Here is a 25,575-nt window from a genome sequence, read left to right on the forward strand (position 1 = left end):
AGCCTGTTGAGCCTTCATAAAAGCATCTCAAAAGTAGTTTAGGGAAGCCTGCGCATTTTGAATACCTATCGAGGAGCTCTAAGCGGTGAACCTCGCGAATAAGCTAGAAAGGACGAGTTACACACGATCTTCTGGCCGATGCTCTGAAGAAAGTTGTTCTCTCTCTCCTCGTGTGTTGCAAACTTGTGGGGGATACTGCTTGAAATTATTCAGATGTGTCAGAAGCTGGCAAAAATATTTGAATTACTCGAAATACATTTTTAATGCACTAAAGCATCAAAGCGGACAATTTCTAGCACAGGCACTGCTGCCCCTCACAAGCGGAGTGTAGCAGACGACAGCGGCGCGAGTCCCTAAGTGGACGTAAGAGCCAGAGGGCGCCACTAAAACACCTCACCGCCAATAGTTTAGCGTCGTCGTAGGCCTCGGCGTAACCGATCGAACTAAGAGGAAACCGAAGATGGACGAGACAGGGCGAACAGCAAAACTGGGAACGCAAGTACGGCGAAGTGTGAGGGGAAGGAAGGTTTGCCAAGGCCGTGCCAGACATGCTCGGTGGCGGCGACGCACTGCGCGATGACGGCAGAGCAGCGCGTGCCGTCGTGCGTTCTGTGATGTCGCTATCACTTCCGGAGAAGAATGAAGTGCTGCGCTAGTAGGGGCTCAGCGCCGCCAACGCCACAGTCCAGAGGTGCGGAGCTCTGATGCAGGAGCTATGGACCGTCGCCGAGAAGACTGCAGTTTGCGCTGCGCTAAGATTCTGCATTAGATAGTATCGTAATCTTCAGTCATATTTTCGGCCGATTCTTATAGCGTTGCACCGGGGGAGTTTTCTGCCTCCACAGGACGACTGGATTTCCATTTTGACGAGCCATATAAAGCCTTGGCTTTAAAGTTTCAAACATTTTCCACCCTTTGACTATACAGAACACGATGGTGACGGATTGCGCTCGCTCAGAAACACAAATGTATCGCTGCGCATTTATTGAATCTTTTAAGGCACATGCAATAGAATACGGCAAAAAATATTCTTGAGGCATCACGTAACGCCGGCAAAGCTTTTTTCATGAAAACCGTGAGTAGTGCAACCGTTGAGGATACTTGCTTGTTTCATCGTATTCCGGAAACAGGTTTTTTATCTTCGCTCTAACGCATTCCTGAAGAAGAAGAAGAAGAAGAAGAAGAAGAAGAAGAAGAAGAAGAAGAAGAAGAAGAAGAAGAAAGAGAAGGAGAAGAAGAAGCAAAACTTAGTGCCTGCCAGGGGAAAGTAATTCTACCCGAACTTCATCTGTCGCAACCTTCAACACTGAAGTTTTTTGCCTTACAAATGCGCTTGTTCTTTGTTTTCCAACTTTGGCGATCAAGCTGTAATATGCTTGACGCCAATCAGCGACCACTGCAAGCCGCAACTGTAAAAATGTGTTAGTAGTCACTTGTGCGTTTCTGTGGCGCAAAGGAGTCATGGCTCAAGAGCGCAATGTCAAAGTCGGATGACATGCCGGTGTCATGTTTGCAGGCACATTCTGAAGGTATAAACTTCAAGTATACTAAATGGTTAGTATACGGCTTTAAAGGGCTCTTATTCTAAAACGTAAGGATGGCCGTAACGATGCATGAATATGATGGTGCTAAAGCGTGAGGTGTGCCAAGACCCTCAGCCCCTCTGCCCCTTTCTTTGCCAAGGGCAAGGACGTCACCGGCGTCGGCAGGATTGTGTCTTGAGAGGGGCGAGCCCTAGCACCGCCGCAGGAGGGGGGCGTCAAAATATCATAAGCAAAATGCCACGGACTTCAGGGGTATAACAAAAAAGCTTGTTTCTGTTCTCAAGGGCAACAATTAAGTTTCAGAATGTTTATCAACGCTTATACACAGCAGGAACCACTGCGTTACATTGCGGCACCATTTTAGTAAACAGAACGATCGAGGGCACAGGATTTTGAGAAATTGTCTCGCAGCGATAATATAACCATGGAAAAGTAAATGATTTTACGAGGTGTAATTGCGAAAAATTGGTACTGCCTTTGTGCAGATTCGCTCTTAACACTTCATAATAACTGTTACAGGTCTCATAACTCATCGATAAATATAAGCAACATGCGTCTACAAGCCCAAGCATCGCAAAGTGATGCTTGGTGATACCCCTGATACCAAAGTGATACCCCTGTTACACGGGCACTTTCGATCGGGATAGAAGCGAGGCGCAATTGATTTTTCGGGCTTGCTCGACGCGTCCGTGTTGCGAGACGGCACGTTTCAATCCCGATGAAGAAGTTGCACTGGTTGCCCTCCCGCACGGCAGGTGGCGCCAATCATATATTTCGCGGCCGGTGCCTGATAACTTTGCGCGGTCGTAGGTATACGTAACTTTATAAGTGTCATCACACGCAAGTCCAGTTATTTGTTAGTATCTGTGGCGAATGGAGGTTTCCTCCATGCTGTGGCGTTATGTACACTTGAGATTGCCACCTTGTGTCGCATTACTCAGCGGGGACGAGAGTATCATCGCTTTCGTGCGATCGCGCTTAGAAAACTCAACTGCGTTTGGGGAACCAGGGTTGAGTTCGAGCGGGATTTGGCTCGATCCCGATTGGAAGTGCCCGTGTGACAGGGGTATAACCCTGTGAACACTATTTGCCTCTCTTCTTGGATATTTTCCACGATGCCGCTGAAGCATCGAAAGTCCTCACAGACTGTTGTCGGACACCGTCGAACGAAGCGCGTTATCACACGCCGAAGCACGCTAAACGAACGCTCGGTCGGGACAACATGTCGTCGCGGGTAATATAAATACTGTTTGCTGAGCGCGACTGCTATAAGGATGTACCCTTCAGTAACTGTGAGAAATTTCTCCGGATATCTGTTAATGTGCTTGTTCTTGCACGATCGGCGCCAAAGTTCAGCTTCGCAGTCGTAATTGCCCCAATGGCAGTATTTCATAACTGGCTCAAAAGCTGCGCTTGAAATCCTGCTCCTTCCCTTGACGCCTCCAGGTGATTCAATACACAAAGCAAACTCTGGAGCTTCTCTGAATTTTTCTTCTTGTGCGGATAGCACAGAGTCCAAGTAAGGAATGAAGATGGTATGAGTATTCTTCCCGATTCGCCGAGTGTTTGGCCGGCCTGTATTAGGCGTGTCATGAATGGCAGTGCACCGAGATCTCTGCCAAGCTGTCCTGCTGTCTTCTCATTGTCTGAATGTAGGTTCGTAAAGGCTTCTTTCGCTTTTATCCTGTACTCGCTAATCGCTTCTGTCAGAAGAAAGCATGTGTTAGCTTAAGCACCTCTGAAGGGTCATTTTGTCTATTTACAATGCCTATTTTGTTACAAAGTGGGCAGAACAGTTAACTAAGGTGGCGCATGATGCCTTTTAGGTGCGGAGTACCTTAGGACCACACAATGCCCGTCCGCGTGCGTGCGCATACCATTTACAATCGCAACAAATCACACAGGCACCGGCAGGATTTGAGCCTGTTTCTGGCAGACAAGACAGAGTTAGTGTAAGTCGTCTTATTAGTACCCCTGAGTCAAACTGCTTACTCCCTCGCCTGAAACGGTGCAGAGTACCTTAGGACCTTCAAATTTCCGTCCTCTTCCATCCGTGTTCACACCAGCATCAAGCGAAAATTAAGCGAAATTCCATTTGAACCGTGAGTTTCAGTTTCAGGCTCAAATCGAATGACGGCCGGGGCTCAAATCGGATGTCACTCGGGGCGCAACTTGGATGTCATTTCGAGTCCCCGTACTCCGCACCCTCGCCATCATCCCCGGAGTGGAGATGCTGCCATTTTTTTTAACTAATTCGTTCTTCACCTGTAGAACATCTGGCTTTAGCTCGGCCAACATCACCAGACTCGTTAAAATTATGTTCTCTCCATCTTCTGCTGTGAACCCGACTGGTGCCTATGCCCTACGCAAGATTGAAACCTAATATGTCCCTTTGCATGAAGCTACTCTGGATACGCTTTGAAATACAGGGTCTGAACAAATTTGCTCAATTATATATCCGTTAAGCATGTATATCGCTGGAAAACGGGCCAACTTCATTGGCCATGTTAAAGCAAAGGTTACACACAACAAGGACGGTTGTCCTCAAAGAGTAGTGCTGCACCGTAGCAATATTGAGAAAAGAACAAAAACAACAAAAAACAAGTAATTTTCTCACAGATTAAAGAAGAAGTGATTGACAATCTGACTACCACGCAAAAAAAGCGCAACCCTTACCCTAAACGCCGAGGGAGCGTTTGACAATGTGCCGCATGCAGCCATACTCAAAAATCTCCAGCACACTCAATGGGGAGAGAAAGTCTATAACTATCTAAGGGACATTCTATCCTTACGGACGGCAACTGTGAGCCTAGGTACACTACAAAGCGAAAAATTCTACGTACCAGCAAAAGGCACCCCCCAAGGCTCTGTGATGCCGCCGCTATTATTCAACCTCGCCAAAACCGAACTACCAAAAAAGCGGAAAACCACCCCAGGGCTGAGACACGCTTATTATGCGGATGGGTATTACCTTCTGCACGACGAAGGGGTCAACCGGTACCCAACAGGATGCACTACAAGAAGCAGTTAACCCCACGGAAAAATACCTCAGAAATTGTGGCCTTTCCCTAGCTCCGGAGAAATCATCAACACTCCTAAAGCGCTGGACACATGTATGACTGGTACACGCGATTCGCATGTGACTGATCGTAACGATTGATCGTTAGGACCTGTTTTGGCGTCGTTCGCTGGCCGGAGGAGGCTCACGACGTCCGACTGGCAAGCCAGACGCAGTCGTGCCATCGTTGAGATCGTAGTGAGGCCACAGCCAATGAGAGCCCGCTGAGCCCGCAACCGGCTTGCGTTGCTCGGATCGGCTCGGGTGATGGGAACTTTAGGCTTAGCATCCTGGCGGATATTTGATCGCCGCTGTCTGTGCAACTGCGAATGACAATCGGAACATAACTTTTCACCACACTATCATCCCCTTTCTCGCATGTGGAACTTTATTTGAGCTAAAACTGCCGTTTGAGCGATCGGTGACCAAGACATCTGCGTAGCCTGTTTCGATGCTTCCCCGCAGGTATCCCATCTCTCGACCGCTCGGCGCACCGCGCGCCGCGGAATCCACGGCCGGTCAGCGTAGGCTTGCATCGCTGCAGATATCTGATTGCCGCTTTTAAAGTAAGCCCTGACAAAAATCCCTAGCACAGTTTTTCACCACACTAACAGCTACGTTTTCGCAAGTGGAACTTCTTTTTAGCGATCACATTGATTCGAAGAGCAGCAACAAGCGGTTGTTACCGTGGTCTGCGCCGGTTCGAGCCGCTGAGCGTGATGAGCTGGCAGGCACGGCGAGCGTGTGCGCGGACGGTTTCCGAAGGCAGAAAATGCTTCACGATTGCCTGCTTTATCCATTTCTTGCGAACGACGCGCGGAATCTACAAATTCAGCTCAGAGATCGTCGTTGTTGACCGTGGAGCAAAAACAGTGGGCGGAGCGACGCCGACGACGCATCGCACGCGCGCATCGTGCCATGTGTCTCAAAACCACACATACGACTAGTCGTGGCGACCGTCGTAACGATCAGGCGCATGCGAATCGCGTGTACCATGCGTACATGTGTCCAGCGCTTAATACTCAAGAACGTACAAGAGGAGGACCACGACAGCAGTCCCTCGACCACCTAAAAGGTCGACACGCTGAGAGTCTTGGGACTCGTCTTCCAAAAGGACGGGGCGGTATAAGCCACTCTCTAAAAATTAGTTTACCGCCTAAACTGTTTTAGTTTACCGCCTAAAACAGTGACCAACAAAAAGAGGCGCTAAAAGAGGAAGACACGATCAGAAGGATCCAGTCGCTAATCGTAAGTCGTATTACCTACGCCACCGTTTACGTGGGACAGAAAACAGCTGAAAAAGAAAAATAAACATTCTAATTAGACAAACCTACAAGACGGCGCTTGGACTATACCGACCAAAACCTCAACCGAAAATCTGCAACTAGGGGTGCATAATACGTGGGATGAACTGGCTGTAAGAGGCGACTGTAACCGCTCAAGCTTACAAAAGCGGGCAGAGCTACCACGTGCCGCCTAAACTATGGAGGCACATTGGAAACCGAAGGCCAGAAACAACGCATCCCCCTCGAGTTAAGGACGCACATCGAAGTCGGAAGCATCCCACAACAAAACATGCACCCGTCTATTACAAGAGGCGTCGCGAAGCCAGAGCGAAAGCACTCAACAGATCCTACAGAACCGATCACAACTCTTGATACGTCGATGAGGTGGTGTATCCAAGGCAAATATTTAAACTAGCCCACACAATAAGCGTGGTCGACTTCAAGGACCCTCATTTACCACGGGCAACAATCAAGACGGGTGACAGAGACTCGGCGGAGGAGGCAGCGGTTGCGCTTGCCATCACCACAGCGCCGGAAACTCACGAGAATGACGCAGTGCTCACAGGCTCACCTGCAGCCAGCCGGAATTACCATAAAGGACGAATCCAAGACATTCCAAGCACGCCGAAACTTACTAGACATCTACATTGTGTGGACACCGGGGCAAGGATTCCTAGAGGGTAACCCAGCGGCGGATGCGTAGCCCGAGACATCTCATTCCAGGCAGTTGCGTTGTCGGGAGCACACCTATTCCGTGGTACGCCACGTAGCTATAGCATTTCCACATGAAGTAGAGACATATTGGAACACCACAGGCTTCCAAGAAAATACCCGCCTCCACATCTAAGGCTCACCAAAAAAGAATTAACAAAACTACGAAGACTTCACACCAATTCCCACGTGCATCGGAACTGCATTTGATGTACGCCAAATTAAACAGCTACAAATGGATGTTCTGCAGCGAAACGCCCAACACCCTATACCCCATGGTATAGGAGTGTAAGAGCTTTAAGAAACTCGCTAAAATCCCAGCACCATCACTTCCCGGCAACAGTGAGAGGCCGTGCTGATCAGCGCGGTTGGAGAACCAGCGTCGCCTGGTGGCCCGGGCCGTTCGTACTTCGGCAGGTTATGGCATCCCGGACTACGGACGCCAACAACCCAGGATGATACCTCTAGACCAATGCAGAAAAGCATTCCCCGCTCCTTTACCCACCTGTGCACAACACACGTTCATACTACTACCATTACTAATACTTCTGATTACTTACCAATGTAGAATCAATTCTTGCCTTGTCATCATTACTGAGTTTGTTATCGAGGTCGTCCTGCAAGCAAGACAACAATTTGTCAAATGAGCGAAATTGTGTTGCATGATGTCCACAGAAATGAGAGGTTATTTTTTTAAGATGCAATTATTTTGTTTCCAAAAAGGCATGCCTTAAATAAATCAGGTAAGACTACCGCCCCTACACTGGCCGAGAAGATATGCGTACCTTAAGTTTGTGTTAAACATGTGAGTAAGCGCCACGGCAGTCGTTAGAAGAACGCAAATTATTCTAGCGAAATATGTAACGTCCATGTGTGCGTGAATGCGTACGTGTGTTCGTATGTGTGCGTCCGTGCGTGTGTGGGGGTTGTTGCTGTAGAGTCAGGCGGTGTTAGCCGCTTCGCTTCAGCGGCACCTAACGTGTTAATAATAAGGACACTTCACTATGTGTCTGCCAGTTCCGTATCTTCAAGGCACCTAATAAAAATAACCGACACCTCCCTACGCAATATTCAATGTATGCTTGGGAAAACTAAGTGCTCCAGAGTAGTGTGCAAGACCGCTAGTTTTGGCATTGTTGACAACAGGGTTGCCCGTTCTACACCATGCAATGGACAGCACAATACGTGCTGTTGAACATCATCTCCCTAAATATATCTTGCGAGATATTCTGTGTGGCGGGTCAATTATCCAATAAAATTGCTGTTTGGATTGGTCAGTCCACTCGACTTTATTGAGGAGCTCAATGGGAACTTTGAAGCGTGCAGCGACCTAATAGACGCCATGACAGGGGCGGGAGGTTCTTGTACGAAGGGTTTCCGGGTCCCCTTGTTGTCCTCTGTGGCCGATGCTAAGTACGAGAGACTCCGCGCGCTGTTTCGCAGGTCTGAAAGACGTGCTCGCGAAACGCAAACTTCTGAAGACGTAGGAACTACGAAACGCGCACAGAGACACGTACATGGACAATTGAAGAAACAGGCGCAGCGAGAATGGCAGTCGTTCTGCTCAACATTAGACCCGCGAGAACCTCCAAGGAGGATTGCAGCTTAGTACGGAGCGTATATGGGCACCACCTACTGCACCACAGTCATGGCCTTTCGGCTCCTATCTTATGTACCACTCTGCCAACTGTCTCATCGCAATCTGCAAATGTGAGTGCCATAGACAAGCCGTTCCCAGTGGTAGAGCTGCTTGCTGCCTTGTCGTTCGTAAAGCAAGGCTTCTGCACCCGGTCCAGATGGCGTCAGCTATGCAGCTCTTTCTCACCTTGGATACAAAGCTAAGAACTTCCTTCGACACATATAACCACAGGAAACGGGCCGCCTTGAACCTGGCTGGAAGCGGGGTCGACTTGTTCCTGATCTCGAACACGGCAAAATGCCTAAGGAAATTGCCTCTTGGCATTACTGAGCTCTGTGGGGAAGCTTATGGAGAAAATGGCCCTTCCTCGCCGAAACGGGAACTGAAAAAATTCTTAAGTGTGTGCCCCGCAGATTACTAGCTTGATACGGCCTCGCAGCAGCATCGACAATCTGCTTGTCCTTGTTAACGACATAAAGAGTTCGAAACCCCAGCGCCGCATCACTCTAGCAGTGTTAATTGACGTAAAGCAGTCTTTGACTCTGTGGTGCTCGAGGTGATAAGGTCTACAATGGAATGGGTAGGTATCGGAGGCTGAATGTATACATACGTGGATATCCGATTGCGTTGCCGACCGATCTGTACACATGTCCACGAAGGACATCGAAACGGCCTCTCACATTGTCACTCGAGGAGTGCCACAGGGCGGTACTTTAAGCCCAACTCTTGTTAATATCAGCCCAATGGAAATTGAGAACTGCGTGCCACCCACTGTTGAAATTTCGCCCCATGCTGATGACATCTCAATCGGGAGCTCGGGACGCAACAGGCGTGTTTAACGAGCTAGCCTTCAAAAAGCCGTCAATTCTATAGCGAACGTATTGGAAACAGGTGGCTTCGAGACCTCCGGCAAGAAATGCGAGGCAACAGCTTTCATCGGGCGTGATGTCGCTCGCGATGGAATTTCAGCTGCAGGGGTCCCCATACCGTTTGTGGACCCTCACCAATTCCTGGGCGCACCCCTTGACAGGTCGATGACGTCGTCCCCACACGTTCGTCTCCTGAAGGAGAAGCTTGGCTTGTTCACTCAGGATCTACGCATGCTGTCGAACAGACCAATAGGCTACTTTGTTGGGCCCCTTTCACGTCCCTGCTCAGAACTCGGTGAAGGACTGCTCTGATACAGCCGCCTAGCACTGGGCTGTATTTCCTAGACCAACTCAAAGTTGTAAAAACTATGCACGCACGAACACTGCGGTTTTGTCTTGGTTTTCCGAAGACAACTTCTACGCTGCGAACCCTCAGACCGTCTAACTGGTCAAAGAGGAGCAGCTTCGAACACATCCGCGGCCGGTGACTAGGGTTCCTGGACACCCGTTTCTGGCACTCGACTACAGTGGAGAGGCAGACTACAAGGGCTTTTGTGTCATTTCTGTGTGACTCCGCCCTGAACAAAACTCTGTCAGCGTTCCTTAACTTTACTCTTGTACGTGTGCTGTGGGCGTTCTTGCGTCTGTAGCTTTTGTGTGCTGATAAGCGTTTTAATTGCTTGTATGTGGTTTTATGTCTTCGCTTCACTTGACCATTTAAAACTTGTCATGTCCATGTGGAGTAGCAAGAATAGCTCGCTACATGGCTGACTTCTCTTTATCGTTAAATGTGTTCTTCATCATATCTCTTAAGCTGCTGACGCTGCCTTCTTCAGCACCGTTCAAGACCGTGCGTTGTAATGGTGAAAGGCTGGCACGTTCATTTCCTCAAACCAGACATGCCCGTTGTTTGCTTACCCGCTCTTTCTGTATGTTTTTCACGACGCAGAATCCCACCTGAAAAAAAAAGAAGTGTGTTCGAGTGTTATGGCATAGCTCTGCGTTTCAGCGACATCCAGTTAAAGAGAATTACCGACGGAGTGTTTCTATATTTTAGGTTTAATGATGTTTGCATCCACCGTAACTTTCGGCCGCGACAACCAGCAGCTGTAGATCAACGAACAAAGGCGGCTATCAGGCGAGTGATGCAGCAGGAGATGCTAAGAATGTCTGCGTTCCGGAAAGACCGCCTCTACAGCTTCAACTTGGCAACCAACACCGCGGGAACCCTATGTAGAGAGGGAGGCTGGGCGGTGCTATTAAAGGGGCTCTGTAACATTAACTGGAATATCATAGGAGTGAGCGAGGATTGACGAACACGAGAAGGCAATACCGAGTTCAGTAGCAGGCATACCAAAGAACTCACGAAAAATTGGCTGCGTATCTGCTCCTTTCGTTGCAAATGTCGTCAAAAGACGATAGTCTTTGTAGACATTTGCCAAGGAAACGCCCCTCTTTGCTTTCCCGCTCACCTGTCATGCTGTTTCTGTTCCGTCGCGCCCATCCCAAAATAAACACACTAAAGGTTTGCTCAAGGCGATTTGATTTTACCGCGTTCCACTGCTACAAGCGGGTTCTCGATGCCAGCGCTGCAGTACGGCGGAGATGGGTGTGAATCGAGGCGGCAGACTTCAAAGCTTATAGAACCGCGTTTCCGTGCTCCACGTGCGTTTCAAGCAGAACGTGAAACCTATGGAACATTTCGTTGCTGTTACTGTGTGATTTCTCATATGCCACCAGGAGGTGGCGCGGGCAACAGCATGCGGCGGTTTTCTGCAATAGATGTAGAATATCATTTGCTATCAAAAAAGAAAGCATCCGGGAATCTTTTAATGAAGAAGCACTGTAAACATCCCTTGTATACTAATTTCCTGTCATATATTTGCGTAATGTCTTGTTCTTGTTCAACAAAGTTGAAAGCATGAACATATAAACCGGTCTTAGACGTTTAAATTTGGCTGTGAGTACATAACATTATTGTGCAGTAACCACTTTACTTTGGCCGGATGGCTGAATCGCGTTACAGACAAACAGACGGACACACACACAGACATACAGACATACAGACAGACGAAAATTTGTGGGTTTAAGTCGCCAAAGAAAGACTATCGTCTTTAAAAATGGGCTGACCATTACGTCACTCACTAATGCGAAATTTGAACGCATAGCCAGCAGCAGAGTCTTCTAGGTGATGACGCATAGCTGCTGCTGCTTCGCCGGCGCGCACCTCTAGATTATGGCGTCGGCGGCGCCGTTCCTCTGCTCGAGCAGTACTTTTTTCAACTCTGGAAGTGATCGCGTCAGTGCGAAAGCCCAATTGCGCTCGCCAGAGTGTCATTATCTCGAAGCGCGTCCCCGTCGCAAAGCACGTCTCGCACATCACCCTCGGCGTACTACCCTTCCTCTCACACCTACATCATGCTGTCGTCCTGCGCATTTCTCCTCGCCCTATCTTCGGTGTTATCCTTGCTCTCGCGGTTAGAATGAGGCTGACGGCGAGGGATGCTGTGAAACCACAGGAGCGGGCCTTTAAGAGCTGCGCTCGAAAAAGAAGACCACGGGGGATATTCTTAACGCAGAGAGAAATTACAGGGAATGCGGAAGTATTCTTCAGCATGAACGAAAGCGTCGCAGTCGTTGCGATCAAGCTGAAGAATTGATACAGGTGAAAGATAGCACAAGGTTGTGTGCCAACAGTTAACTATAACGATGATGCCGCAGTCAGTTTCTACGAGGACATCTATCCAGGAATGAAGAAAGGAAGAACGCAGTTCATGATTGTGATTAGAGGCTAAAGGCCCGCTCCCACTTGCGACGTAGGCGAGTGCAAGCGGCGGGGGAATTCTGTCGCTTTGTCACGCGGCGATAGTTTTCGCCGTTTGGTCTAGATCAATTTTTGTTGCCACGACAGAGATCACTTCGCTCCATCACGAGTATGAACGGGCCTTAACGGTACAGTAGGTGAGAAGCAAACGAGAGAGAGTTAGGTGGGACATTTTGGAAAAGGCACTCGCAACAGGCGAGGAGGTACACTAGTTGGATGAACGGAGAGAAATAACCTGAGGGCAATGAACACAATGTCCTGCAATCGAACGAATAGAAAATGGACATGGCAATGTCCGATAGGTTTAACAAAAGACGAAATTGAGTTCATTTTAACTACCACCCCGGTATTTTGCAGAAAGTGGAGGTGCTAATGAAGATGCGGAGTAGCGATCTGAGGGGGATGGTTAGGTGCAATGTAATGCGAAATCTCGAAACGGGAAAAAGGAAACTTCCGCATATCATTCCGTAACCTTTTCCAAAGCCCTTACAACACCCCCTGCTCCACCGCCCGCCTTGACAACAGTGTTTCCAGATATACCACTCCCCACCTCACCTTCGCCCGGAATGTTACCCACATAAACTGGTCCCGCATAACGAAAGTCCTCGGTAACGGCAGTTATATAATCGGAGTCAGGCTGACGAATCTTCATACGGCCTGCGGAATTGGAGAAGCCGATACAAAGAACTGGGCAGCCTTCCGCAAAAACCTTACATCCCCTCCCCCATTCGAAGCAAAACCTTGAAACGTGGACAGAATCCCCTGAAAGCCTCGTCCGAAAAGGCACCAGCATCGTCCCATTAACCGACAGAAACCCGCTGCCGATGCCCACCAACAACTTTGACCAGCCGGACGCAGGCTAGGAAACCGCTTCAAGGCGAAGAAGCAGCACCGGTTCCTGAAAATCGGAACAGCCGAAATTACCCTACGTGTAGCAATCTACTCCAATACCCTCCAAAATCAAAGCTGGCGCGGCTTCATTAATAATCATTTGGTGCCTTTATTCAGTGCCTCATCCATAAACACTCCATCACCGTGCAAGAACCCCTCGATCCAATCAGCGCCTACCCCTTTGGGCGCCACCAACTTATCCACCCCCACTTGATCAGGCGTGCGCTGGACCCCCGAATGACCCACTGTATGTCCCGTTCACACGCTTTGAACGACAAGCACTACGCCGGCTCACACGCAACATGACTCGTCACAAGGTCAAGATGACCAATAAATTAGTCCGGAACCTAGACGACGAGCCCTGAAGGACTGGCTATCCCTCTTCAACGATCACTGGAAGCAAGGCAGCGTACCTTCTCAGTGGCAGACCTTCTACACTAACTTTGTCCCTATGCCTCACAAGTTCCTTTAAAACGACCAAAGTCCGCCTAATATAATTGCCCTCATGCCCAGGCATGCTCTTCGAGCATCTAGCGCACAAATGCTTCACCACCTACTTGGACAACCCTGACCTCTTCCTTCTACCATATGCAGTTTCTGTAAGCACACACCAATGAAGTCCTCACTCAAACGAAGAAGAAAATCAGCGTCAGATTCAGGAAAATCAAATCAAACCCAATCTCCGTCCTTGCCTTCGACAATCGGTGGTGGCCCTTGTAAACGCGACACCGCGGCCACCTTAAAATGTCTTCAAGAAACCCACTGCGGCCGCGTCATGCAGAACTACGTAAATCCATTTCCAATCAAGAGAAAGGCCCCCCTTCGTATAGGAACTCACTGTAGGTACTTATCCATTGGACACCTTCGTGCTCTGTCATCTGCCCTCTTCTGTTCAGTGTTGCTCTGTTCGGTATTGTAAGCTCCTTGAGAAAGTTCCTGACCTACACCGTGCATTTTGTGCCGATGACCACTCTACATGAGTAAAGATGGGTTCCGCTGGGCACAGATGATACCACGATGACGTAGCTCGTCTCCCAAGGGCTCACGTGGGCACTTCAAATGTCCGGACTTCTCATTTTCCGAGCCCGCACTCAGCCACCCCACCTCCAACGTTGGATTGGACAGTTACCATTCACGGCACCCCTGTAATTCAAGTCACGACACTGAATTCTCGGCGTGCCCTCTTACCGCAACTTCATCTCAAAGTCACATTACTGAAGATCTCAAGTACATTTGTACCCACCGGCACGGCCTTCATGAGCAAGGCACCTTTGCGCCGTACAAGTCATTGTCATATGCTACATCACGCACGGCCCCCCTACATCCAGCTCAAGTCCCAAGAACACCTCACGATTAAAGCAATCACCCGCCGGGCATTGAAAATTTTCATAGGTCTTCCTGCCTTCATATTCAAAAGTGGGCCCAATACCCTCGATCAACTCCTGGAAGTCCAGCAGGTGGACCAATGTTTCCTCCTTGTTTCGCCATGCCTAGCCCGAACAGCTCTCCACGATCTGGATATTCCAACACCTACAGCAGCCGAGGCACACCAGCTCATCCCGGCACCCCTACGTCCTTCGTCAGGCTAACCCCGATACCGTGCCACATGCACCCCGAGTATAGGAAGAGACGCTATGAAGCTTGAGTCGCCTACATTAACCAACGTTACTCTGGCGAACCACACACCAGATACACGGACACCGCTCACTGCAGTTCCACATCCCGTGCCACCCGAGCACTTCACAAGGACCATACTCAATTTGGCCCCTTTACCCAACTCCACAACCGCAGCAGCAGCAGCAAACGCCATAGCCTTGGCGGCTACATCATCTACCAGTACGGGTGACCTCCACATCATTTCGGACTCTCAGCAGGACTGCCGCTACTGCCTTCCCGACAGCATCCCTCACCAGGCTCTCAAAACCTCTGATCCCCCACGACTCCCCACAACATCCAGATAGTGCGGATACCCGGACATGCCTCCCTCATAGGGACATAGGCACCCCATACTGCTGTCCGCGAACTCAACTTTGGGGCTTCAGATCTGAGAACAGACGAATTGGCATACGCACCACCCCTCCACCCACTACCAATCAGATACACCAAACTCTTTGTTCGCTATTGCCACAGACGCTTCCACTACTGCCCTCCCCACCCGTCGCTCTCTAATGCAGGGACCCGAACGTGGGGCACGTTACAGACAGGTACTTATTTCTACTCCACCACACCACGTTCGCCTACCGCTGGCACTCCAGTAATCTACCCTCCCCAAAAGCCACCTTGTATGTTTGTACTCACCCCAAACCACCACTTCCCCACTCCCCACTTCCCACTTCCCCGCTTCCTCATCCACTGAACGGTGGGAGTGCGCAATGAACAGCTTGCACCCGGAGTACCATCGACATTTGATCAACTCAGCGACCCACGCTACGGAAGCGCGCGGCCTTTTGAACTGAGCCATCTTCCGTCCTTTCGCCCAACAAAACGTTTGCCTTGTCCTCTACCCCTGCTTTCGGGCAACAATGACACTTTTCCAAGGCGTGCGACTCCAACAGAATAGACGTCACCAGCGGGCACGCTTGTTGTGAGCACGTGGACGGCTGTGATGCCTGCTAACTCGTTCGCCGGAGTTCTGGGGTGGCTAGTACTGCATCTGCGGATTGGGAAAACTGAAGAATCTGAAGAACTGAAGCGGATCTGAAGAACTGTGACGATTGAAATCCGTATCTGGTTTTGAAGACGACACTTCTTCATTGGCAATTCAGAAGGGAAAACTTTAGTCTGTCTCTCTGTCTCTCCCTCGATTTAGCTGCCTGGCCAAAAGTTAACAGAATTAGGAAAAGAGACGCTTATACAGGCAAAACGGTATAACGACCGAACAGCCTGCTCCTCGGTCGCGTGCCCTTTTGACGCCCTGCTGTTATGTCGGTGCTCTTCTGCCGCGTGCCCTTTCGTCATGAGCTGTTTTGACGCCGCCCCAGGCAAAACATTTGCAAACTACTAAATCTGGTTGCATACTTCATACTTGTCGCCATTGTTCTGCAAAAAGAAAATATTAGCCATATTTGAAGCAAAACAAGCGCCAAACTGAAATCAGCCCTGTCTAAATTAAATTTGTACATGGACGTAATTTTTAATGCGTTAAGAACAATATTTTAACCCGAAAACACGTGAAGGGCTTGCGATCAAGCCCATAGCTTGTGGCTGGAGCACCAAGCGTGGCTTCCTCGATACGCTGCCAAAACTGTAACAATGGGTCCCAACAGATCGCTCACCAGCAATGCGAACGCCGGAACGTAGGGTTGAATTCAGCAAACGTCTAGTGCGTTTCTGACGAGAGGACCAAAATAGGAGGTGGAACAGCGGAAGGGGGGGGGGCGGGGAAGATAGGAGGGGAAGTTAAATGGCAGGGGCTCCAGGAGGTCTGATGACACTTGCAGCGAAGCCAGCACACACGCGACCAAGTGTTTTGTATTCCCCTCTCATTGATTCGCCACTTAAATAAACGTTCCTATTGTTTGAGCTCCGTCTCCTCCACCGGCCCTGACAGGACGCCGTTCGTTCTCGCAGCCAGACGCCGATTGCAATTACGCTACCGCAACAAAACAAGGGGCTGGGCGTGGGAATAAACGGTAGAAGCTTTTAGAGTCCTCCGTTAACAGTAAAGTCTGAATCCAGTCGAGTGTTTTCTCTCAGTCTGCACAGTTAATAAGTGTCTTCCCAATGAACAAGTACCCGCGGATTTCAGCGAGGGTTTCTTGTTACAACAAAATCGGACTTTTTCTTCTCGCGCGGCTCACCCACGTACGCAAACTCTTGGACGGTCTGTAGGAGTCGTTAGGAGGAGTATGTAAGAGGAGTCTGTAGGAGTCGGTCTGTAAGCGCAGCAGGTGTTTGCTCCGCCATGTTTAAGTACCTTTACCAGGGAAGAGAACAAACTCCGCAGAATTACTGTGTATGTGTACTCAAGGCCAGTTTTTTTTTTGTTTTTCTACCCACTAATCAAATAGAAAAGCAGGCGTTTCCGAGTTTTCTCTTGGCTCATTAGAACATGGGAACAATGAAGGATCCTGTTGAAAGCTTGCTAAGTCTGCATGGTACTTACAAGAGTGTGCATGGTACTTACATGATACTTACAGAGTGTGCATGGTGCTTAAGTGTGCATGGTACTTACAAGAGCCGCTTCTTGATCGGGCTTGTCGTGTGTGCCGCGTTCTTCCGCGATGCAGCTGATGTAATTGTACATTTTCAGCCTCATCCTCTGCAAATAAATACAGACGATACAGAGAGTTCAGGCAAAGGAACGTGCACAGCATTGAACGCGATCTTGTCCCCTCATTACAAAAAAAGCATAGAAAAAATTAGGCCTTAGCGTGGGAAGGCCGAACAAAGCGACAATTAAGTTGTTGAGGACACAACCGCTAGTACCGTGTACACAAAACACGCCGTGTGATCAGGGGTTCTGAACAAACTCAGATTTACGTGAAAGGATAAATGGACCTCCCGTTTGCTGTTCGTGGTGGGATGCTACGAGAGCAAGTTTCAGCGCCAGCAACCCATTGACAGTGCTGATTGCTTTTTGTTTTCATTGTGCAAGCCATTACGCAATTAAAACACCGCACTGATCGGCATTTGTGGGCATACTATATATCACAAGCGCCTTACATCAGGGGGAAGCTACCAAACTTTCAGGGGCGGTGTTCCGCCGCAGGGCCATATGTAGTGCTCCAACTGGGAAATATGGTGCTGGGGACTATAGTAGGCATTGTTCTGCGTATTGATGTAACTTAAGGATCACCAGGAGGCATTATTAGGCTCTTTTACTTCGGAATTTCCATTTTTCTCTTCGCTTCAATGGAAAACAAGTTTTACTCAGTGATAAAGCCGCCATTCCGGGCCGGCGTTTTTAAGAAAAAAAGCTCCATAGGCGGTTCTCCATATCAAGAAGCGCTCCGCAGCGCACGCCCTAACACGGAGGTGGCGAGAGGTTGTTGCTCACGCCAGTACACCTCATATAAAAATAGTCAAAGGGTGTATAGACACAGATGTCACAGAGGTCCAGAACCGCAGAAGGAGCCGACAAACAATCACACCCAAAGCCGCGCAGACCGAGCTGCTGCTTCCACACGTGCGCCTGGTTGACTGCCAGCAACATGGCCATCTCTGATAACACATAGCCATTATAATGGATTGTCCGCTGTTCCTAATTAATTCATCCCGGTATGCCTCATTACAATTGCCCCCCGGGGAATAAAGCGCCTTCCTGGGGCCTCACGGGGCACACGACACTAGGGGATCATGGTACGGCTTCAAAAGCTGTACATGAACAGTCTCCCTGGTGCGGCGACGGAGGTCTGAGGAAGGCGTCATGGACTCTATGACGTAGCTGACCAGCGATATCCGCTCGAGGACAAAGTAAGGTCCGTGAAACCGAGAAAGAAGCTTGCTACACAATCTTGGTGTGGTGGAGGGCATCCACAGCCACGCCATAGTACGTTGGGTGGGTAGCTGCGTCGTCGTGTCGAGAGTTTTGCTGCCGCTGACCTTGATTCGTAAAGGGCTTTGCAAGCTGGCGGCATTCTTCCGCGTACTTGGCAGTTTCAGAAGCTGGGGAGCACTGGGAGCAACCCGATCGGTACGGGATAAAAGTATCAAAGGTGCATGACGGCTCGCGACCATACAGGAGCAAAAACGGCGAGTAACCTGTTGTAGCCTGAATGGATGCATTGTATGCATAAGTCACGCAGATCACCACAAGGTACCAGTCGTCGTGATCCGCTGAGATGTATATCGACATAATGTCGCCGAGGGTGCGGTTGAAATGCTCAGTGAGGCCGTTTGTCTGCGGATGGTACGCTGTACTTGTGTGATGGACAAGACGGCACTCAGCAAGGAGGGCACAAATAACGACCGACAGAAACATACGTCCCCTGTCGCTGAGGAGCTTACGATCGCCCCATGCCGCAGAACGAAGCGCCGTATGATGAAAGAGGCGACGTCTCGTGCTGTGGCAACAGGCAGAGCAGTAGTTTCGGCATAGCTCGTCAGGTGATCGACGGCGACGATAACCCGTCGGTTGCCGGAGACTGTGATGGGCAAATGTCCATAAAGGTCAATACTAACACGGTGGAGTGGTTTCTCCGGGCAAGGAAGCGGCAGCAGTGGGCCCACCGAGCTGGAAGGCGGAGACTTGCGACGCTGGCAGGTAGTGAATTACCCAACGTACTTCCGCCCAAAGGTTTACATGCCGCACCAGTAATAGCGGAGACGGACACGGTGGTACGTTTTTAACAAACCAGCATGGGCAGACGTTGTTGGCATGAAGATTATCGCAAATGTCGGTGGGAAGGTGCCGAGGAATTACGAGCAGTCACTTCTGCCTTCGTTGAGGTAATTCCGCCGGTAGAGCAACCCGTCACGAAGCGTGAATTGCGTAGCTTGACTGCGCAGGGCCCAAGGTCGTTCAGTACGGGAAGCGTCAGAAAGCAAGGAGATTAGCGAAGCAATCCATGGGTCTTTGCGTTGTTCAGATGGCATGTCAATGAAAGAGAGAGGGGACACAACAGCGTCGTCAGGCAGGATTCAGGGAGTTTCTGGTGACACAGGAGAACGGGATAGTCATCAGCATCGGAATATTTGTGGCCAGACCGATATGCTGTTACGAAGCCAAGGACGGCGCAATTGTCTTGAAGGAGAAACAAGTTTATTGGAGCGAACTTGTGCTCCCCTAACAACTCAAAAGAATACAGAGGTGGCGCCGCAGCGGGGAACAAAGTGACTTACACAGGCGAGTGTCGTCGAATCGAATGCCGCGGCGTCTGCTCTGCAGGCTTTTATCTTTCGGCGCGAGTGTTTCTGGAACCGTCGATTCACATCCAGAACCTTGTAGATCACAGAAGATTATTCTGGGCTAGCGACGCTAGGGCGAAACAGTCTGCTTATCTGAATGTGATAGCCCGTGCGGCATAAAAATAAACAATGGAAGACGCGCTTTGCTAGGAACGCAGATAACACAGCCGGGCGTGGGCCGGCAGTACAAACAAACAATAAATAAACAAACCCATACATGGTTCGCGGCATTACCTCCCTCTAAGAGTGCATCAACCCGATGCTAAAATAAAAGACAGTCCGAACAAACAACAAAAAAAGTCCGTCATGTTGCATAGTAAGGTTTCAAGCGAACCACGTGGACGACTTCGGGCCGCGTGCGTCGTCGTGATGTTCCGGAATCACCATCGGGGATCACCTCGTAGGTAAGTTGGCCGACACATCGTAGGATCTGGTAGGGTCCGAAATACCGTCGCAGAAGCTTCTCACTAAGCTCGCATCGTTGGATGGGAGTCCAAACCCAAACACGGTCCCCTGGATGGTACTCGGTGTCTCGGCGTCGGAGATTGTTGCGTCCGGCATCCACCAGATGCTGGTCCGTTATACAAACTTGAGCGAGCTGGCGGGCCTCCTCCGCACGCTCAAGGTATCATTGGACGTCGGGGTTGAGGTCGTCGTCTTCTACATGCGGAAGCATGGCGTCAAGCATCGTAGTCTGCATTCTTCCGTAGACAAGCTCGAACGGCGTCTTTTGCGTAGTTTCCTGGGTAGCCGTGTTGTACGCAAACGTGACATACGGGAGCACTTCGTCCCAAGTCTTATGTTCCACGTCGACGTACATAGACAGCATATCCGCGATCATCTTGTTCAGACGTTCCGTTAGTCCGTTCGTTTGGGGGTGGTACGCCGTCGTTCTTCGGTGATCCGTGTTGCTGTAGCGTAAGATTCCTTGCATAAGTTCCGCACTGAAGGCCGTTCCGCGGTCAGTGATTAGGACTTCAGGGGCTCCATGTCGCAGCACAGCTTGGTTTATGAAGAACTTTGCGACTTCTTGTGCAGTCCCCCTCGGAAGAGCGGTGGTCTCTGCATAGCGCTTCATGTAGTCTGTCGCCACAACAATCCACTTGTTCTGTGATTGTGACGTAGGGAACGGGCCTAGAAGGTCAAACCCAATCTGTTGAAAGGGCCTCGACGGGACGGGGATCGGTTGCAGAAAGCCGGCGGGTCTTGTCGGCGGCGTTTTTCGTCGCTGGCAGTCACGGAAACTGCGAACGTAGTGGGTGACGTTGGATGTAAGGCGGAGCCAGTAGTACTTCGCCTTGATTTTTCCAATTGTGCGGGCTGTGCCGAGATGTCCGGAAGACTGGCCGTCGTGTCACGCTTACAAAATTTCGTCGGGAAGGCCTGCGGGGATGACAAGAAGATAATTCATTCTCGTTCCGCGGCTGAAATTCTTCTTCGCGAGGACGGAGTTTTTGAGGCTGAATGCTGGTAAGTTCCGCATGAACGCCCTAGGCATGGCGACATTGCGTCCTTCGAGGTAGTCGATCATGACGCGCTAGTCGGGGGTGCACGCTGCTGGGCGACTATGTCGCTCTCCGTAACGACACCGGAAAATGCGCTGTCTTCATCGGAGTCTTGTGGTGGGGGGTCGATGAGGGCGCGGGACAGGCAGTCGGCGTCGGAGTGTTTCCTGCCGAATTTGTAGACGATTGTAACGTCGGAATCTTGCAGGCGCAAGCCCCACCGCCCAAGACGGGCAGAGGGGTCCTTCAAACTGGCGAGCCAACACAGCGCATGGTGGTCTATCACAACCTTGAATGGTCTACCATACACGTATGGGCGAAATTTTGAAATGGCCCATATAATGGCGAAGCATTCTTTTTCAGAGGCGGAGTAATATATCTCCTCCTTCAACAGACCACGGCTGGCAAAGGCGATTCCTTTTTCGCAACCGGTTTGCTTTTGGACGAGAACGGCATCCAAGCCTATATCGCTGGCGTCGGTGTGCATTCCAGTTTCGGCATTTTCGTGGAAATCAGCGAGCACGGGCGGGTTTTGCAGGTGTTGTTGCAGCTCGCGAAATGCTTTTTCTTGGGCGTTTTCCCATGCGAAAGGGGTGCTACCTTTTGTCAGGCGCGTGAGTGGCTCTACAATGCATGCGACGTTTGAGACGAAGCGCCGGTAGTATGCGCACAGTACGAGAAATCTTCGCACGACCTTTTTGTCTTTCAGTCTGGGGAAGTTCGCTATGGCTGATGTTTTCGCCGGGTCAGGCGGGGCTCCGGCGGCGTTGACGACGTGTCCCAAAAACTTGAGTTCCTCGTAAGAGAAGCGACACTTTTCAGGCTTTAGCGTTAACCCCGACGTGCGAATAGCCTCGAGTACAGACTCCAATCTTGCAAGGTGTTTGTCGAAATTTCGGGCGAATACCACATCGTCGTCGAGGTATGCGAGACAGGTGTGCCATTTCAAGCCGGCTAGAACAGTGTCCATGACTCTTTGAAACGTTGCTGGCGCCGTGCACAGCCCAAACGGCATCACCTTGAACTCATATAGACCGTCTGGGGTTATGAATGCAGTCTTCTCTTGAGTCTTGAATTATCCAGTAGCCGGTCTTCAGATCCATCGATGAGAAGTACTTCGCATGGCAGAGGTGGTCGAGGGCGTCGTATATTCGTGGCAGGGGGTACACGTCCTTTTTGGTGATTTTGTTCAGTCGCCATTAGTCAACGCAGAACCTTAAAGTGCCATCTTTTTTCTTCACGAGTACGACCGGCGCAGCCCACGGACTTTTCGATGGCTGTATAATGTCGTCGCTGAGCATGTCGTCGACTTGAGTTCGGATTGCTTCGCGCTCGTGTGAAGAGACGCGGTATGGCGACTGTCGGGTAGGTGGGGCTCCATCTTCGTTTATTATCCGGTGCTTCGCCAGAGGTGTCTGACGTAATTTTGAGTTCGACGAAAAACACTATTTGTAGCGACGCAGCAAAGCCGATAACTTCTCCCTTTCTTCTTGCGGTAGCGCCGGATTCACGTCGAAGGGATGCGGAAGCTTGAAGGTATCTTCGGGTGCGCGTTCAAAGTCAGCGACTGCGATCACGTCACTTGCTTCTTGCGGTTCTTCGAGCAACGCAATTGCAGCGCCCTTGTTTAAATGCTGGTACTCCTCGGTGAAATTGGTGACCAAAACGTGGGATTTGCGTTGCTTAAACCGCGCAACGCTTCTTGCGACAGACACAACGCGGTCGAGAAGCAACCTTTGATCACTCTCCACGATAGCGTCGACTTCAAGAGCAGCACCTTCACAGTAGACGGTGATCATCAAGCTTGCGCGTGGTGGCAGGGTGACGTGATCGTCGGCGATCCTTACAGCAGCACGGTGTTCGGTGTTCTGCTGCGGCGTCGTGGAGTGATCGGAGGCAAAAGCTATCGACTTGGACTGTAGATCAATTATTGCGCGGTTGTCCGTCAAAAAGTCCATTCCGAGCACAACGTCGCGGGAGCAATTAGGCAAAATGACGAACGTCGCCGAGTACGTTGTGCCGTCTATGCGGACGCGCGATGTGCACGTTCCACTTGGCGTCACGAGGTGGCCTCCTGCTGTGCGAATGTGCGGACAGTCCCATCTGGTCATAACTTTCTTCAGCTTAGACGCAAATGGTCCGCTCATTACTGAGTAGTCGGCTCCCGTGTCTATGAGGGCGACTACATCAAAGTCGTCGATAGAAAGCTGAACGTCGGACCCCCCAAACACCCCCTCTGGCTACGTCCCAGCACTTGCCTATACCTATCTTTAAAAGGCGACGTATAGCACGCGGTAACATCACTTTGCCGTTCCAAAACAAGGTCTTCGGCCACACGAGAATTCCACACGAGAAATATTCCGGCCACACGAGAATTCCTCGTACGAAATGCCCTATGACGAGCTGGCATTCATGACCAGTTTACCTGTGCCGAGTTAGCCTCTGACGAGTGGACTTGTGACGAGTGGGCCTAGACCCCGAGACGACGATCATCCCTCCGGATACGGCCCGTTCGGCACATGGCGTTTCGTCATTGGCGGTTCGACAAATGAAAACGTTCGTCGTAGGTGCGAAAGCGAATGGCCACGTGCATTTTTTTGACACATGTGGGTCTCAGTGAAGTCGGTAGGATGGTTCGACTCAAAAGATTAGGGAGGCACATGTTTCTTTTTTTTCTCCCTCTCTTTTCGGCCGCACATCTGGGAAAGTTCAGCAAAGAAAGCAAGCCAGAGTGGCAAGTGGGGTAACCTGGGTTGATCAAGAATATAGATACGAATTCAACAACCCTAGACAGGAAAGTCAGCCGGGGACGTAGCCTAATAAAGTTATTTTAAGACGGGCCAACAAAGAACCCGCGCCCCCCTTTTTAGTGTTGCGGCCCGCTTGGGCACTCCCCATGGGAACAGGCCCATTCGTCACAGCCGACTCATGGTAAAACTGGTCAAAAAGGCATATGGTTCTAAATGGTCCCGTAAAAGGGGAAGTTTCATTTTAGGTGGAAGTCGGGAGAAGGGGGGGGGGGGGGGAAGGAGGGAGGGTTAGCTGCTTTAACCCTGATAATTGGTACTAGGTTGACGCTTTCACAGTTACGCGTTGGCCTTTCTGTTTGCTTTTTTGGGGGTTGATAGTTACAATTAATTTCTCAGTTTTACCCACTATCTCTTTCTTATCTTGCTACTTCTTACAAAAGAAATGTGTTACACGAGTTTCGAAAGATACAGTACCAAAATTTTTAACTCCACATTGCTGAAAAAGGATTGTGAGAATCACGTGGTTTGTGACAACAACGGTTGCGAATTGGTCATAATTACACTTTCTTACTCAGCAACCTTTACGCAACATGTACAAACGTTAATGGGGGATGCCTTATCACCGCTTACGTCTGAAAACACACTGCAAATTTTCTTTCGCCGTTCCTGTGACGAACTTTCTAAGTGACTTGAAGTCCTACGACCAATGATCTCAAGTGACCAAACGGCCTTTTATGAACTGGCCTACGACGAAACGCCATGTGACGAACGGGCCTACACCCCATACCTCGCACCCATCTACGCGTACCAACGAGCCCGCAGAAACGCTTTGAGTTCGCCTCCACTGCCCTCAACGGCTGTGGCCGCACGACGATCGCAGCGATGGCGCGACTGCATCTGGCTTGCCAGTCGCACTTCGTGAGCCTCCTCCGGCCAGCGAACGACGCCAAAACCGGTCCTAACGATCAGTCGTAACTATCAGTCGCGTGCGAATCGCGTGTAGCAGTCATTCATGGGACTCCTAATCGCAGGAGGGCCTGCCTCCCTGATTTCGGCATCAAAATGTAAAATAATAGGAAAGAACGAATTCCTCGATCTCCCGGTGATATGGTGGTGGTTTTATCTACATGGTGGATATGGGAAAGACGAAGCAGCTCCAGCTAGAGCTGCTCCCGCGTGATGACGGCCACCGATGATGATAATGTCATCGAGGCCCTGATGATGATCATGAAGTATCAACAACCACCGCACCGCTGCAATCTCGCGGCTCTTGGTCTTTCCTCTTATTTTACATTTCCATTTGGAATGTTGTGCTTACGTATTTTTTTCTGTTTCTCTAGTTAAACATCCTACTTTCAGTTTTTTTCTGTTTTCTTTATGCTGCGTTTTTCTTGCTCCGTATATATGCTTTGTTCGTAAGTTCACCTGGGATTGTGTCGTTCTTGTAAATATGAAGGATGATAATGTCATATACACCCTGTGCGTTTTGGCTCGGGGGGGGGGGGGGACGCTCGGGCGCCTCTCAAGTTAATTTCTTTTCACTTTTTTCCCAGGCCTACCCGCATCGCTCTTGCTGGCGATGTAAATAAAACATACTTTGGCTTTGACTTTGAAAAGTATGTTGCCGCACCGCTCGCTGCTGTGGTTGC

The 25,575-nt window shown here is 50.1% G+C and overlaps 1 protein-coding gene across 2 annotated transcripts in view; it reads right to left on the bottom strand.

Moving 5' to 3' along the window:
• Positions 1-969: 969 nt before the first annotated feature.
• LOC144159150 (uncharacterized) overlaps positions 970-25,575 on the bottom strand; it is a 37,214-nt gene continuing 12,608 nt past the window's right edge. The window contains exons 3-6 of one of the 2 annotated variants that reach the window (XM_077690456.1): positions 16,997-17,083; positions 10,026-10,064; positions 7,160-7,216; positions 970-1,157 (exon numbers count right to left, since the gene is read on the bottom strand). In XM_077690456.1, coding sequence (XP_077546582.1) covers positions 1,065-1,157; positions 7,160-7,216; positions 10,026-10,064; positions 16,997-17,083 — 276 coding nt within the window. In that variant the 3' untranslated portion in view covers positions 970-1,064. The remainder of the gene's footprint in view (positions 1,158-7,159; positions 7,217-10,025; positions 10,065-16,996; positions 17,084-25,575) is intronic. The other variant, XM_077690457.1, reaches the window with a different exon arrangement.

Source organism: Haemaphysalis longicornis, unplaced genomic scaffold (genome assembly GCF_048455015.1).
Source record: "Haemaphysalis longicornis isolate Haplotype H1 unplaced genomic scaffold, Haemaphysalis longicornis Haplotype H1 scaffold_10, whole genome shotgun sequence".
Classification (NCBI taxonomy): Eukaryota; Metazoa; Arthropoda; class Arachnida; order Ixodida; family Ixodidae; genus Haemaphysalis; species Haemaphysalis longicornis.